This window comes from Phaethon aethereus (genome assembly GCF_964289735.1).
Source record: "Phaethon aethereus genome assembly, chromosome: 6".
Taxonomy (NCBI): Eukaryota; Metazoa; Chordata; class Aves; order Phaethontiformes; family Phaethontidae; genus Phaethon; species Phaethon aethereus.
The window spans coordinates 9,698,013-9,715,038 of NC_138580.1; the positions used below are offsets into that span (position 1 = coordinate 9,698,013).

The following is a 17,026-nucleotide window of genomic DNA, read 5'->3' on the forward strand; positions in this document are numbered from 1 at the left end:
GCCAACAGCATCCTGGCCTGTATCAGCACTAGTGTGGCCAGCAGGAGTAGGGAAGTGATTGTGCCCCTGTACTTGGCACTGGTGAGGCCGCACCTCAAATACTGTGTTCAGTTTTGGGCCCCTCATTACAAGAAGGACATTGAGTTGCTGGAGCGTGTCCAGAGAAGGGCAACGAAGCTGGTGAAGAGCAGCAGCACTAGCTTGTGCTGGAGCACAAGTCTCATGAGGAGCGGCTGAGGGAACTGGGGGTGTTCAGTCTGGAGAAGAGGAGACTGAGGGGAGACCTTTTCGCTCTCTATAACTACCTGAAAGGGGGTTGTGGTGAGGTGGGTGTTGGTCTCTTCTCCCAACTAACTAGTGATAGGACGAGAGGAAATGGCCTCAAGTTGCACCAGGGGAGGTTTAGATTGGATATTAAGAAAAATTTGTTTACTGAGAGAGTGGTCAAGCATTGGAACAGGCTGCCCAGAGAGGTGGTGGAGTCACCACCACAGGAAGTGTTCAGAAAACGTGTGGATGTGGCGCTTCAGGACATGGTTTAGTGGGCATGGTGGTGTTGGGTTAACGGTTGGACTTGATGATCTTGATCTTTTCTAACCTTAATGACTCTGTGATTCTGTGAGAAATGCAAGTGCTGCACATGGGCCAGGAGAAGCCCCTGGGTCAGCAGGGGCTGGGACCCGGCTGCCTGCCCAGCCGTGCTGCCGAGGGGTTTGTGCGTGGGGCTGAACAGGAGACAACAGCGCATGCTTATTGTCATCAAGGCTGGGCCCCTCTAGGAGTCACGTGGCCAGCAGTCTGAGGGAGGTTGCTCTGTCCATCAGCCATAAAGGCAGAGCATCACCCACACCAATTTGGGGACTCAAGAGGGACGATGAGAGTCTGCCAGTGGGCCAGCAAGGTAGCCGTGGCGAGGGCCTGTGGCTGCAAGGAAATGGGAAGCAGAGCTTATTAGCCCAACTAGGACAGTGGCCACCAGCACCCATGGGAACAGGAGCTAGAAAAACTCCTTCCAACCAAATACCTGTGGCTTAGTCTCAGAAGAAAACTGCAGTACATCTGTCAATGTATGCATAGGTAAAGTTACGTATAGTGTACCAAAATGCTACTAAAATGCAGCTACCTACCTTGCAGGTCATGTCTCAATTTCTGTTGTTTTCCATGTATGTTTCTGAGAATGACATTTTCTGTTACTGTGTGTAAATTCTCATACACTTTTCAGTACACAGCGATACCAATAATTTAACAATATAGTAAACATTCTAGACCATTGTGCATGGTGCAAGCTTCTGTTGTTTACCACCTTAGATAACAACCTGACAGCAAACTAGTAGAACATAATAGCTTGGCTTTCTTTAGGTGAACCCTGTTGTATTTATTACCGAAATCCAAATCTATTATAAAACCATCAACAAAGTAAGGTTCCTTATTCCATTGCCATAAATGTTAAATGTCTTCCAGCTATTATTATGAGATTTATTTCATAATCAGCTCATTGGCTTAAAGTGAGAGCAGATTTCTTCTTTATAGTGAATCGTATGAAGTTGAAATGTTGTATTATTTTTCTAGAAGAGTTTCTTATTTTAAGTTTAATACTGTGAGTTATTTTCCCATCGTGTTTGTCTATTTCAAATCTAAGTATCTAATGTTCAAATTTAATTACGATTGTAACTATGCTTCCAATGTAATGCAGTGCAAATCCCTTTCCTCTTTTCAGCTTATTGTCTCTGTTGACTTTGCTAAGCACTTGCAATAACAGCCAGCAAGATACACATATATATCTTTCTAGTCACAAGCATCCCAAAACTTACAAGTGAAACAAGACGTGCTGGACATTCTTGAGTGATGATAAATGTATTAGCAAACTGTTAAACTACCTCCATAGAACTGTGTGTCAGTTGAGATAATTAAAATAAAGGAAAACATTCTATAAGAAAGAAAGATAAAAAAAATCAGTCTTCAAGTTTGGCAAAGAGTGATAAACACCTTCGATATTTAGTATGTTTTTTATCAGCAGTGAAAAATGAATCCAGATTTCACCAAGTTACAAATCTTTGGAAAAAAGTTAATTGCCGTATGCTCAGGAAAGACATTTACTTTCTTAACACCTACAGATGTTTGTTTTTTGTTTTTTTTTTCTCACTGAATATTCTCCATCCCCCTCAGGCCCCAAGACCTGACTTTTCTCGGTGTGCCGCACCTCCTCAGCACACGTGAGATGTTCCAGCTCCTACTGTTGAGCTGACTGTATACATGTCATGTTCCTGGTTCACAGGGAAAGCTGTACCTTCTCTATACCGATTACCTTATATAATTGCCTTAGGCCAATTTGAAGCCAAGCAACAGATTTAAATACCGAATGTGGGATCAGAAGTAGCTCTCTGTCTGGTCAAGGAGCTTGAATCTCTTGTTTTTACGCATTGCCTGGTTCAATCCAACTTAGGATAAGGTGAGTCATGTACAAGCTCCTTCAGTGTTAACTTATCATGGGATGCTGTGGAAGGAGACTGCCTTTTCTGTGTTTTCAGTGTTTTCTGTCTGCTTTTATACAGAGTAAAGAGGAAAGCTATCTCTTTGGAATTCAGAAAGGAAAAAATCCCAGGGCAGATGAGAGGGCAGAGGCTCTAAAAAGCAGAGACTCTAAGATGAAAACTTGATTAGACCATGAAATGGGGACTGGCAGAAGACCAAAAAGGCAGGGACTGAATGAGGTTTTCTTTACAGTCAGGGATTTCAGTGGGAACCCTGAGAGCTGATGAGATGGTGGAGATAGAGGAGATGGGTATCAACAAGCAGGTTTTATAGTTCTCATGATCATCTTACAGTGGCCCTGCTGTGAGAAAAGGGATCGATAAGGAAAACGCTAGAACTGGCTACACAAAGTGTAGGAAAAAGAAAGTTGGGAGTGGGGTGAGGAGGCACAGCTTGAATAGAACAAGCCACAGCAAGAGAGAAAATCTGCTCTTATTAGGCCAGTTGAATGCTAAAACTGGATTCTGCCTCTGCCATGCAGCCCCTGTGTGATACAGTGAGTTTAAACTAACATTGCACAGCTGATCTGTAGTTGTGTTTGTTACTCTTTAGACATGCAGTAAATTAATCCACAGTCTGATTTAAGAAATGTTCCCAAACAAGGATGAAAATTGTGCTCTGAACATCCGAAGTGCGGTAGAGCACCTAATGAAATGGGTATCAAATTGAGGATCTAAAATGAGTGTAAACTTTTATTTAATATCTTGCTTCAATCCTTTGTCCAGAAAGCAGTCATTGTCTTTCCTCTTTAAAGTGATGTTGTGAGGAAACTTGATTTATGTACAGATGCAGAGGGTCTAGTGATCCCAGTACATTTTGTGTATTTGGGTCTGGAGGGAAAGAGGCAGTGCTTATCTTCAGTACTAGTACAATAGATTAGTTGCAAAAAAGCCTGTTAAGTTTGGACACACAAACTGATTAGCAGTTTCCTCAGAACCAAAACCGTTTTTGCTCTGCAGGCTTCTCTGTTTTTATTCAACTGTATCAGCCAATCTGATAAAACATACGATTTTCTTCTACAAACCTTCACTTGGTTGTATCTGTTGACCTGCGACAACACTACTGTTCTGTATGCGTGTGTGCACACTGTGTATGTGAGATAATAGATTAACTGCAAAACTGTGAATCGCAAAGGAGCACTACCTGAAGACAGTGTTACATTTCAGAAGGGTATGTGTTTCTACATACATATACACACACTATACTACAGTCCTGATAAACAAATCATAATGTGGTGAAATTTGAACATATTTTTCTGCATAGTTGATGGAAGGGGAAAATAAGGATTTTTTAAATGATCTTTTGCTTTCACTCCAGTGATCAAGGAGTTTATGTCAGTGATGGAAGATGATGTTATGGTGTGATTTGGACTATTAATTACCATATCAGCTGGATTCTGAATGATTAAATCTTCTGTTTCCATCCCTCACTGAAGACTTTTTCAAATGAAACAGCTCAGGCTCTATTTTGCAGAATTTGGTTCGGGGATAGTGTGGGCTTTTTTGTCAGTGGATGCTGTCTTACCCTGGTGTCTAAGTATCGATAGAGGGAGACAGTCCTTACATATATGTTTTGAACATTTCCTTTTGGCCATCTTTGGGCTTCTGAAAGCACCGTTGCATTGCTTTTGGATGGCCTTACGAGGGCACGGCTGCAGAGGGAGAAGTTTTCAACTCTTGTTTCTTGAGTTCTCCTGTGGGGAACCAGTTACCTCAGATTTGGTGTTGCACTCTTTGGTTGGTTTGTTGGATTATTGCTTTGTTGGCTGTGTCACCTGGTCTCATGTTAGATCTTGCGTTATTTTTGGCATACATTTTTGCTCCTCAGTAAATTAAAAAGCTTTTTAACCAAAAAATAAGTATTACACCCAGATTATACCTGAAGTCACCATTTCTAGTCATCGTTCTGGTATCCATATATGAAAATGTCTATCTTACTAAAAGTCAAATATAAGAGCCAAAAGAAAGTTGGGCATATTGGGTTGTCCAGCTATGTTCTTCAACTATAGCACCAGACGGAGGCTGGGTGAAGCTGCGGTGAATCGCTGTCCCCTGCGTCTCCTGTGTGCAGCGTCAGAGTTGTACACAACTTTGCTGTTGGCACTGCTTGGCATCTTTGATCTAGTAAGAAGACTTTTGGATGTATAAAGTATTTATTGCCAATGAGTAATGAGATCTCCATCAGTACTAGATTAAAAGCCTAATTATATGCAAGCTAAGACCCTTGTTTTGAAGGGGGGCTGAGTTTCCGGACAAATCCACTCCACTCTTGCACGTAACTCAGCTGGACTGTGAAAGCTGCCACAAGTGGAGAAGTGACGCAAATAGCCTGGCTGGGCTGACAAGCTGCGACAGGTCTTCCTCTGTAACATTCCCAGCCTGACAGCCTTGCAGGATTTGGGGAGGAGGGAGGCAGATACTCCATACCGTGAGTCTGTGCACGTTACAGACTCACAGACCTTTGGATTTTTTTTGGCAGTAGGGCTGGGTCCTTTTGCAAAAATGCATGTTTTCTGAACGTCTTTATAGGAAAAGAGTGGCTTCTATTGGAATTTAGTGTTTGTGTTTAAGCTGGCTGGCAAGTACATGGTTCATGTGTGTTCACAAACATACGTTTCACAAATACATGTTTTGCAGTTGGTAAAGTTTATATAGTACAAATGGCTGAGAAGGAGGTGCTAACGGAGTACAAATTTCCCGGGGGAACAGCGCACTAGGACTGAGCCTTCCCACTTGTAGGAACACAGATGCTGGGCATTTGGGGTTATTTCCTCTATCCCTCAGTACTGTCATGCAGTACAAATCCAGCATTTGATGAACTATATGTATTTTTTTTTCAAATCTAATCTGAAATAGGAATGATCTGAACATTGTGTTTTCAAATGTTTACTCAGGGAATATTACATCACCATGGTGAAATGGGTAAGCAACACCAAGGCCGTGGTGAGATGGCTAAACAGACCTCAGAATATCTCCATCCTTACTGTTTGTGAAACCACAACTGGGGCTTGCAGCAGGGTAAGTTGGATTTTTTCCTAAGCTTTCTTTTCAAGGTTTCTTCCTGCATTTTGTTTTCATATTCAGAAAAAGATTTTTGGAAATCAGTTTGCAGATACAGTAGCTGCATGCTGAATATAATTAGTCAACGGGGAGGAAATGGATGTGAGAAAATTCCAAGTCTGGTGAAATGATTTCATGCAATTAGCAACTTTGAGTGACATTTTCGTAATTACTAAACTTTGTTCATTCATTAACTTCAGTGGAAACTGCAGTTGTGAACATCGTGTGCTTTGGATATAGCTAGCACAGTGGCAAGCTTGTCTTCCGTCAGATATTTTCAGTTGCCTGGTTTCTTCTCTCTCCCCCTACAGAGTTTCATTGCAGATCTTTCTGCCTCTCACAGCTCACATAAGTTTAAGGAAAAGGTGTAAAATTCTGATAATTCCTGCTAATTTGATAGCAGAATTAAATAACTTCAGAAAAAAGTAGAACTGAATGGCAACAGGGATATTTCATTTTGAATGTAAGCCAAGCTGAAATACATTTTTCTATTTGAATGCAGCCACATCGCATCCCTTGACCCAGACTTTGACTTCTGACACTCCTGCATTACATCTCTCCATTTTCACAGTCGATCTTTTATCTTGAATGCAGTTGGACACTTTCCCATTCCGAGTCACGATCTCTTCCCAGAACCAGCTAAAAGTATAAATATTTTCTAAACGTACAAATACCAGTGCCAACAGATGCTCCAAAGTCGAGGGTATAATTTGGCAGTGTAAATGGTTACGAGTGATTAATGTAGGTCTAAATTTGGCCTTTGAGTCAAAAGGCTCCCATCAGTGTCTGCTACTGAAGTCAGTCACGTTAAAGTGTTAGGGATTACCTCCGAGCTTGTCTGCTTCTTTTGCTACATAGTGCAGGTTGCTTTTGCTGACTCAGAAACTGCAAATAAGTCCCCGAAATATGGATTAAGATTGTGATCATGGTGATTTGTTGATTGGGTTGCTTTTTACCTGGTTCCTGCAAACCTTGTGACCTTTTATTAAGAAAGTCTGTCAGGAACCACTGTGAGCAGTCGCTTCTGGAAGGAAAACCCTTGTGTGCTCCAAGGTCAATTGGACTTCTCTGAAGTAGGTGTCCAGGGAGCTGTAATCAAGGTCATAATATAAGAGAGAGAGATCAAGAAGTCCCACTCCAGAAGTAAAGTGCAGCGAAGGACCTGGATGTGGGTGAGGAAGGATAGCGATGCCGTGTCACCGTAGCGAGCACAGCTCAGACGGGGCTCAAGCTCTTGTAAACCTGGACAGGTCCTTCGCTGGGATAAGGTGATGCTCTTGAATTCAGTAACGGATGAGGAAAGGCCATATTGTGGGAATTTAACATTGTATCAGACCGTTTGGTTTCAACTGTAAACATTTTTTTTTTAATTTTTTTTAGCATTTTGTACATGTTCTCAATTCCAAAAAGTACTGTATAAAACCAGCTGCTGTAGTAGCTACAGATTTTTCATTTTTCAGGCCAAATATGTACAGATGCTTCTATAACTAATAAATTTTCATGAATTCAGTGTGACTGTGACAATTTACAACAGTTGACATATATTCTATATTTTTTTCCAACAATGTGTGCATGGTATTTGTGGGGTTTTTTTTAGATGGCATGATGTGAAATATGAGTGTGACCAATAAAAAACAATAATTTGCATTTATTTTTTTTTCTCTTCACTAATGCCACACTACAACCCATTAAAGCAAGGGATTGTGATTTGAAAAGGTCTCAGACTTTGAGCTTGATGCTGGCTGTTTGCCCAGTGTTGATGAAGGACCTAAAATATCCAGTTGTCAGATGATGCCTAGAGGTAAAAAACAAATAGAACTGCCTGTGTAAAGCTTCTTGATAGCTAATCAGAAAGGACTGAAAAAGGCATTCTTAGGTCCCCTGTGGTGTTCTACCAAAAACTCTGAATAAAGCGGCTGACTTTCTAATTAAATTATCGTTTGTTTCAGCGTAAGTGCCAATGAAGAGATGTGAAGATTGTAACACAGTAGAAAAAAAACACAAAATAGCTAGAGACCTTTTGCTGAATGTGGGAAATATTTTTGATCTATAGCTATTCCATAAAAACAATTTTTTTCTTTTTTAGAAATATGAAATGCAGTCAGATCTGTGGCTTCCCAAACAGGTATAGTATAAATACTCTTTCTGGGTATATAATCTGTAATTGGGTCATCGTCATTTTTATTTAATTATCTGTTATTTTATAAGCTACTAAAATCCATTCCTTTTAAAATTAAATATTTTTTAGGATCCTAAATTAAGTTCGCTGATGATAAGAGCAGTGTCTGTGTGAACATTCAGATGGCAGCTTGTTTCTCTGGTAGTGGGGATCCTGTCACTCGGCGTCACACAGAGGACATTTCACCATCTAGCTGACCCTGTCAGCGGTTGAAAGAGATATGCGCTTCCCGCGAGCAGTTCAGCCCTTCGGGCTGAGACACCCGTCTGGGTTTCGGAGGCAGTGTTCGCCTCAGTTTCCGATCTCTGCGTTAAGTAAGCGCTTAGATGACCAGCTGATTAACTACCTAACTCTTGGATGATTAAAGATAGGTCAGACAAATCCCATTCCAAGCATGTCCTCTATACTGTGCTGATTTTTTTCTGATTAAAAAATAACTTCACCAAATTACACCCAAAGGACTTCAAAGATTAAAGGTCATACGGGCTGTAATTGGAATGTGTAAGAATATTTCTAAATTCATACCCAGAACAATATGTTGAACTAATATGGCAGCAAATGATTCCATTTTCATAGCTTCAGAAGAGCTATCCAATAAATGGATGAAACACATTCTATTTAAAATACATTTCAGGCTTCATTTTGCAATGTGCAAATGAGAAATTTTTTTTTTTAATTATGTTTTTATAGCAAGCCATTTTCCTTTAATATTTCTGTGTAAAGTTAGGCATGGAGACATGATATCACATCAGGCTACAATTTATGGTAAGACCATGATTCAGAATATCACTTCAATGTGCTTATTTTTTCCGTACTACTTTATCAAAATCAGGGAGTGTTAAGCGTGTACTTAGTAATGTTTTGCTGAGTCCAGACCATGGAAACATTTGTTCTCCTCATCACTAATAGGGCTTATCTCTGTCATTAATTGTGTGTCTGTAAAGGAATGTATCCTGGAAAGTCCCACTGCATTAGGGATCAGGCTACCAGACCTTTAATTGGGAGGCAGAGTTTTGCAAGGGCTGTAACCCATGTTTTAGGACAAGATTGCACAAAAGTAACTGCTGGCATGAACTGAATTTACCTTTAGCCACCACATTTTTCTTAATCTTAGCAGAATATATTTAAAACCTAGGGATTTTCCTCTAATTGTCTTATGAGCACAGCAACTACCAAAACTAAGGAGACAAAAAACCCTAAGCTGCTGTTTTGTTTAATGGAAAGTGTGACAAACTAACACAATCTTACATTTATAGAATGAAGAACCAGTTTTCTCCAAGGACAGCAGTAAGTTCTTCATGACTGTCCCGGTGAAGCAGGGAGGCCGGGGCGAATTTCACCACATAGCCATGTTTATTGTTCAGGTAAGGTTTTTGTTCAGGCTATTTTTAATATCCTAGTGGATATCTAGGACTTTTACTGAGGACACATGACCCAAGCAAAGGCTTGCAATAGAGTCTGAACACTTACGCTGTGGTCATTTGTCCTGTCCAGGTTGTCACTTGGTGTAGAGGGTCATATTTATAACTTCTTGCAGAATAAGTTGAGCTGTCTCTCTTGGACCTCTGCAGTGGCAGCACGTACTCCCTCTGAAAGATTCTATGTTCTCTTTGTACCTCTGTACACAAGTAGAGATGTTTTCTTGTTAAACCCTTCTGTCAATAATAATGTTTCATAGCTACGGAAACTCAAGAGACCTGCAGAAATGCTCATTTTTATACACTATATATGCATAAGTGTAATTTAAAATGTCAATTCAGAATATTCATAATTCTGGCCTTACACAAAACAGTAAAGGGAGATAATACTAAAACCTTAAAACTTTGTGAAAATCAAGACTCTCTTATTACCCTTTGCGTCATGTTCCAGTGACTTCCATTTCCCCACTATGACTTTGAAGATCACCGGTATGAAGTTGTGATGAACTAATAAAGGAAATTATGCCCTGGAACGGAACACTCCAAGGCATCTATTTACATCAGCAGAGCATTAATCCAGGTGGTTTAGCAGAGCCATATGATATAGGAGGGATTATCAAGGTACCCAAAACATCAAAACAGCAGATTTGGTACCAGGCAACTCTATTATCTCCCTTTATGACAGTGTTCTGGTATGAACATTATTAGGTCTGAAATATGTTCACAGTGTACTGCAGACAGAAAAAGAGAAAAAGAACTTTAATGAAAATTTAACCTGAAGAAGTGAGAACAAGATACTCATTCTCTAGAGTAAATATATCAAGAAAGAATCAGACGAGAAAAAAAGGGATCAAAGACATGTCAAATTCTATCTTCTAAAGAAAACAGTAACTCAGAGGACGATCTGCTAAAGGTCTGTTAATATAGTAACCACACAAAAATTCACACCAGAACAAAACCTTTTAGTCAGTGAAGTCTTGTTTTGGTTTCTTTCCCAATATGAATAACTATCTTTAAAATACACGAAATAATAATGATGTAGATCTGAAAATTAACTTGGAGCATTCCCCAGGATGTTACAGATGCAGTCAAATTTGCCTTAAACCTGTAGGCTCTGATATTCTTCACTACTAAAGAGCCCAGGAAACTTGGTTGTAATTCAGAAAAATATTTAAGCAAAAGATTAAGCCCGTTCTATTCAATAAGATAACTAAATATATATCTAGTTTTAAAAACATGTTTTAATCCCACAAGAATAATGTTTAAATTCAAGCTTGTGATTAAGAGTTTAGTATCATGTCCCTTTTAGGCAGAATTAGAGCCCTGGTTCCTGTACAGCACCAAAAATAAAAAGTACTTTTATTTTGACTGCCATCACCATGAATAAACAAGTCTGAATGGTATCACCAGTGACAAATTTGGGTTTAAGTGTACAACTGCTCATGAGAAGGGGAAACGTGATATCCCATGTATCAACCATTACTCATTCAGCAACGTTCTGTGTGGTAATGGGCCTGAGACAGAGCAATAAAGGACAGGAAATGTGTTTATATGATGTGTTTTTACACACTGCATTAATCTGATTGTCCATTATTTCTAAAGCAAACATGGAGGCATAAAAATTATATTAACCGTTGCACATAAAGTCTTTTGTCACATCAGATGTTTGTCACACCTTGTGAGAGCCACAGCAGCGTAATAGGTGCCCTGCAGAATTTAAAGCAGTCAGCAGGTCGCTGGTACCCAGATGATCACAAGTGTTTTGTGGTGGAGCTCGGATAACTTTGGAACTTGACATTCAGATTCTCATTACTTCTCTGTACTACTCAGTACAGGTATCGGCTCATTAACAGAAATCAGCCTCCAAGTGCAGGAAAGTTAAAACACAGAACCAATGTGAACATGTAGTGATAAAGAAGTAAATTTTAATGGCTTGCTTTAGATTAATTTAATCACTAAGGCTTATTTGTCAGTCTTACAACAAGTGCTGACAAATGATGGTCTTTCTTGAGCCACATTTCCTTGACTGTACTTCAGAAAAGCATGTGTCAATGGTATAATGAAAGCAAGTTAGTAGAAGCTTCTAATTACATCTTCTTGCAGGGGGAGGTTACTGTTTAAAAGATTACTGTCTGCCTGGACTTCTGTAAGGCCTTTGACAGAGTCCCCCACAACATGCTTCTCTCTAAATTGGAAAGAGATGGATTCGATGGGTAGACTGTTGGGTGGATGAGGAATTGGTTGGATGGTCGCATCCAGAGGGTAGTGGTCAATGGCTCAATGTCTAGATGGAGATCGGTGATGAGCAGTGTCCCTCAGGGGTCCGTATTGGGACCAGTACTCTTTAATATCTTCATCAGTGACATCAACAGTGGGATCAGGTGCACCCTCATTTGCAGATAACACCAAGCTGAGTGGTGCGGTTGACACACCTGAGGGATGGGATGCCATCCAGAAGGACCTGGACAAGCTGGAGGAATGGGCCTGTGTGAATCTCTTGAGGTTCAACAAGGCCAAGTGTGGGGTCCTGCATCTGGGTTGGGGCAACCCCCACTATCAGTACAGGCTGGGTGATGAAGGGATGGAGAGCAGCCCTGATGAGAAGGACTTGGGGGCACTGGTGGATGAAAAGCTGGACATGAGCCGGCAAATGTGCGCTCACAGCCCAGAAGGCCAACAGTATCCTGGGCTGCACCCGAAGCAGCGTGGCCAGCAGGGCGAGGGTGAGACCCCACCTGCAATGCTGCATCCAGCTCTGGAGCCCTCAGCACAGGAGAGACATGGACCTGTTGGAGCGGGTCCAGAGGAAGCCACAAAAATGCTCAGTGGGCTGGAACAGCTCTGCTGTGAGGACAGGCTGGGAGAGTTGGGCTTGTTCAGCCTGGAGAAGAGAAGGCTCTGGGGAGACCTTAGTGCAGCCTGCCAGTGCTGAAAGGGGGCTTATAAGAAAGATGGGGACAGACTTTAGCAGGGCCTGTTGCGATAGGACAAGGGGTAATGGTTTTAAAGTAAAAGAGGGCAGATTTAGACTAGATATAAGGAAGAAATTTTTGACAACAAGGGTGGTGAGGCACTGGCATAGGTTGCCTGGAGAGGTGGTAGATGCCCCATCCCTGGAAACATTCCAGGTCAGGCTGAACGGGGCTCTGAGCAACCTGCTCTAGTTGAAGATGTCCCTGCTCACTGCAGGGGGTTGGACTAGATGACTTTTAAAGATCCCTTCCAACCCAAACTATTCTATGATTCTATATTATTTACTGTCTGAATATAAAGGGTTAGATGTGTATTTTATTGTTGTCAAAGGCTTTTAGTAACTTATGAAATATTTAAAAGAAACTAATCTCAAAATGGGATTGAATTGTGCTATATATCTAGAAATTTCTTACTTGGGGTTTTGCAAGTCTAGAAAATGTCTTTTTTCCAACCACAAAATAAGAATTATAAAGTAACTTTAATGGATCAAGGCAAGAACTTCCTGCAAGCTTCATAAATTCTGTATTAGGACTGTAACCTTGAAAAATCACCATGTTTATTAACGCTTGGCTGGGCTTTTTATTGCCGTTTCTTGTTAAATTCTGTGATTCCAATATTTAAATATCTCTTTCAATAGTTGCAGCCTCTCTCTCTCTCTAGAGAAGAAATAGGCACTTGCAATAAATCACTAATTTGTATTTTAATCACTCCTGGAGACAGCACTGAATATGAGAACCTTCCTGAACAAGGGAACCATCATCATAAACATGTGTGCAGCACCTAGCACAACATCCTGATTTCAGTTGGTACTTCAAGGCTTGTCACAGAGTTACTACATCATTCTTTCTTTGTGAATCTGTTAGAAAACAGATCAATTCTAAGGGTCTTGTTTCTGCCTAGCCTTTTCCAGACATGTCTCATAGGTGTTCTTGAGCATTTTCTGCATTTTAGTCATTGCTGCTGTTCATGTACAGCTCGGAGTTTACAAGGTATGGTTCAGAAATACAGGGATTTTAAAAAACCTCTTTGCCTTTATGAGTGGCATAACTGAGGCCACTGTGATTAGGTGTGGACTGGTGCTCTGGATTCACAGGGTGCAAGGCCAGAAAACACTGTTAAATCCTCCCTCTAACCTCCTTTGCAACTCCAGCTGCTCAGTTTCACCCACTAAAGATAAAATAGAAGCTGAAGTACCACTTCTTTTCTTTACAACATTTGCCTTCAATTTGAAAACTAGGATTTTTCATATCCAGCCCAAGCATCGTAGCCCTAGTACAGAAAAAGCGCTCTTCTATGTTCATGGTTGAAGTTCTAGTCTTCAGAAGCCTAAGGGAGAATTTTACCTTTCACTTTAGGAAGCACTCTCAAATGAGCTTCTCACTCTTCAGGCTTCATTGTTTTTAACCTGTGTCTGATGGGGAGTCTGCTGCAGCTTCCAGCCAAAGAGTTAGGTTTTACGTCAAGGAAGATATGCATCGCATCCTGATGGTTTCCTAATTCAGTTCCTGGTGCATTGGCTGAGAAAACTGCCGTCGCTTTCTTTGAGAGAGGCTTTGAACTTCCCTTGGTAGCAGTTATTTTCCTAGGCTTGAATTGGGATAGAAGCAACTTATGAGAGGGAGCAAGGGGTGCTCCCCAACTTGTAAGCATTCGGTTCAGTTGCCAAAATTTGGAGGCAACTCTTAGACTCTCCTTGTAGACCCTGCATAAAGAGAGGCTTCTCCAGAGTGCATGGTGGAGCGGGGGCTTTAACTAGGTTTAGATCCTGTGAGCTTCTGTGTCTGAGTTTGTGTAGTGCATTTCTCGTAGAGGTTTGCCTGCCTCCTTGGGTGAGGGTGGCATTGGTGTCCTGTCTTGGCACAGCATCTTTGCAGTAATCTTGGCTCAGTACAAGCATGTAATAAATGTGAAAGCTTGGTGAGCACACTCTGGTGCAGAGTTTTGGTTACAGGGGTCTGAGTTAGGTCCCCCCAGCTATGCCCCTGTAAAAGACAATTAAAACTTGAAGTACAGGACTTATATTGGGCAACTGAAAGAAAAATTGTGATGGAAACTGAGATGATTTTAATGACTCTGAAAAGTTCATATATGGGAGGGAAAGGATATTTGAAGTTCAGGCCTGTCAAAATGTGAGTTTTGTGATTTAAAGATGTTATGTTGCACATTAAATTTTAAAAAGGCGTAATCGGTAATGACATGCAGACAATCCTGCTAGGCAAAGAAAAATGTAACAAGTAAGGTGAAAGTTAATATTTTCTCTCTCTCTCCAGGCTAAAAGTGAACAAATCAGTGTGAGACACCTGACATCAGGAAACTGGGAAGTTATCAAAATCCTGGCATATGATGAAAATACTCAAAAGATGTAAGCACTCTTCTCTTTGTCTGTTTATCAAAATATCTGAGTTATTGAAGTGGAATCCATTTAACTGGAAATAGTGTATCTAAAATTAAGTAACAATATTTCTTTCATTTTTGAGCATTACCATAAATTTTACCCTCCCAAGTACATAAAATGCAGTTGTCAGACCATTTATCTGCCACTGTATTACTGCGAGTGTTTTTACACAGAGAAGGAGCATACATCAGTTGACTCGCTGTATTTTTTAAATAAAAGAAATCAACACACAATACAGCAGTAATAACATTTTGGTGGCCCTTTCCTGGATTCCAGAAAAGAAATCACAGTAAATTTTTACTTGATAAAATCCCCACATCTTCAGTTGTCCTGCTTGCTTGGTTACTGCATGAGATCTTTCGACTTTGTTTGGGGATCTGATTCAACCCCATAAATATGGAGCAATTATCCAAACCCCCAATTTTCACCCAGATCACTCAGAGAGAAATCTTTCCAAATCTTAGCACTATAATGGGAAGGAAATGCAGCACCTACTTGGTCATTTTTGGGAGCAGTAACGAACTGACACAAAACGTCTGAAGAAGGCTCCACTTCTAGTGGATCTTGGTTAGTTTTCATGTATAGCTGCACGTGGGAAAAAATAAACAGATGTGTCTAATTCTGGTTTTCTTTAAAATAAATGATATTTCAGCAAGGACCTTTTTGAGGCTGCAACGATGCTGTCATCTCCAGTGGTACTGGAGAAACACCCTTTCTGACCTTTTATGGGTTTTGAATATATATCCGTGGGGAATTTGTTTATCCTTCTCCAAGGTTGATCTGAAAAAATGAGGTCTGGATGCACTCAGCCTGCAGAGGGGTGGCAGACTGCATGTGGGTTTTCCTAGCCACTTGAGAGGACTTCCTTGCCCTCCTTCTGACTCTCAAACAGAAACTTTGTAGGGATCTCATCTGGGACACACCAAGGACTTTTGATATTCTTTTGATATTCTTGCAAGCAGGTCTACTAAGCTGCTTTCCACCCACACAACCTTGTCTGTAAACCATTGCCTAGGGTGCTAGCTTCTGTCTCTAGATAGAAGAAAAAGTCATGCTACAGCTCAAAAAGCTTTCGGGTATCATAAGGCCTCTTGTAATTTATGATATAATTTCATTGTGACCTTTTTATACTCCTTGGATTTATATTGCAAACGCTTGGAGTGAAGGAGAAACGTTCTCTTCTGTATTTGTAATGTGCAGACAGGGGTCCTGGTTGCTACTGGAGCTCCTGGGCATTACAGGAATTAAACAGAAACCATGAAATACAGTTTTCATCACTGTTTTAATATGAAATCATATAGCATCTAAAGTAACTATGCGGTATACTGGGTCTAAGTTTAATCGTGGAGCTTAGGTTTATATGTAAGTATTTGATCTTCATGTATGTTTGGGAATTTTTAGTTGTAAAAAATGTTATTTATGACATCTCTCACTTCTCTAAACACCACACAGATCAGACAGTTTACCAAACCGAGTTTAACTTTGTTCATCTTTTGGGCACAGTTATTTCTTAAGCACTGAAGAATCCCCAAGAGGAAGACAGCTACACAGGTAAGAAGTACATGGGGTTGTGTTAACAGCTTCTTCAACCCAAGCTATAAGTACTATGATGTTGTTCTCTGAGCTTAATTGCTGTTTTGGGGCTTGGGTAATCATTTATATTACATAAAAATTAGTACATTTGGGCTGTAACAAGAAAAGAATCACATTTTTTTCAAAACTAAAAATGCTTGTGATATTTTACTTTTTTTTTTAAATGTTTTACCACTTATGTCTTCACTTGTCCGTTATAAGCATCTAAAAAGCTAAACCTAAATGCAAGCATGTAATATGATTGTATTTTTAAAAGTAGTGAAAGTCTTCTAAATAAAAATGCTGTTTATGGGGTCTACTCATGCAATTCAAAGTGTGTGGGCAAAGCACCTCCTCCTTACACAAACCTCAGTGCTTAAATCTGAAGTTACTGAGGCTTTTAATGGTGTCCTGCTAACATTGTTACCCTGCAGCACTGCTAGTTATTGGAACTCCAGTCCTGCTTTGGGCAGGTTTTGGATCCTGTCCACATTGCTCAGTTTACACAATAGTAGTCCACTGAGTCATCTGAAAACAGTTTGCATCAGGCAAAAAATAAGACTGATATTTTGGCAAGTTTAGCGAATGAAACATATTTTATCACTCTGATGAGCTAATTCTTGGTTTGTTGTATTTTATTCCAATGGAAAATGTTTCTGATCAATTTTTTCCCCAGTGTATCAACAGTAGGATCATTGGATCGTCAGTGTCTCTCATGCAACTTCTTGGAAGATCAGTGCACATACTTCAGTGCAAAGTTTAGCCCCATGAATAGGCATTTTTTACTGCACTGTAAAGGTAAGTCAAATACACAGCGTGTAATAGTACTGTGTTTGCTTCTGAATTCCTGTATTCCCTTGAGAAGTGCAGGAGGCTGGAGTCTAACACTTAGCTCAGT

General features: G+C 40.4%; 1 protein-coding gene across 4 annotated transcripts in view; it reads left to right on the forward strand.

Moving 5' to 3' along the window:
- DPP10 (dipeptidyl peptidase like 10) overlaps positions 1–17,026 on the forward strand; it is a gene marked incomplete at both ends in the record, with an annotated part of 564,196 nt that overhangs the window by 520,756 nt on the left and 26,414 nt on the right. For 3 of the 4 annotated variants that reach the window (XM_082001551.1, XM_082001549.1, XM_082001550.1), the window contains 6 exons: positions 5,426–5,549; positions 7,678–7,716; positions 9,027–9,134; positions 14,432–14,523; positions 16,060–16,107; positions 16,805–16,926. In XM_082001551.1, the coding sequence (XP_081857677.1) occupies positions 5,426–5,549; positions 7,678–7,716; positions 9,027–9,134; positions 14,432–14,523; positions 16,060–16,107; positions 16,805–16,926 (533 nt within the window). The remainder of the gene's footprint in view (positions 1–5,425; positions 5,550–7,677; positions 7,717–9,026; positions 9,135–14,431; positions 14,524–16,059; positions 16,108–16,804; positions 16,927–17,026) is intronic. The other variant, XM_082001552.1, reaches the window with a different exon arrangement.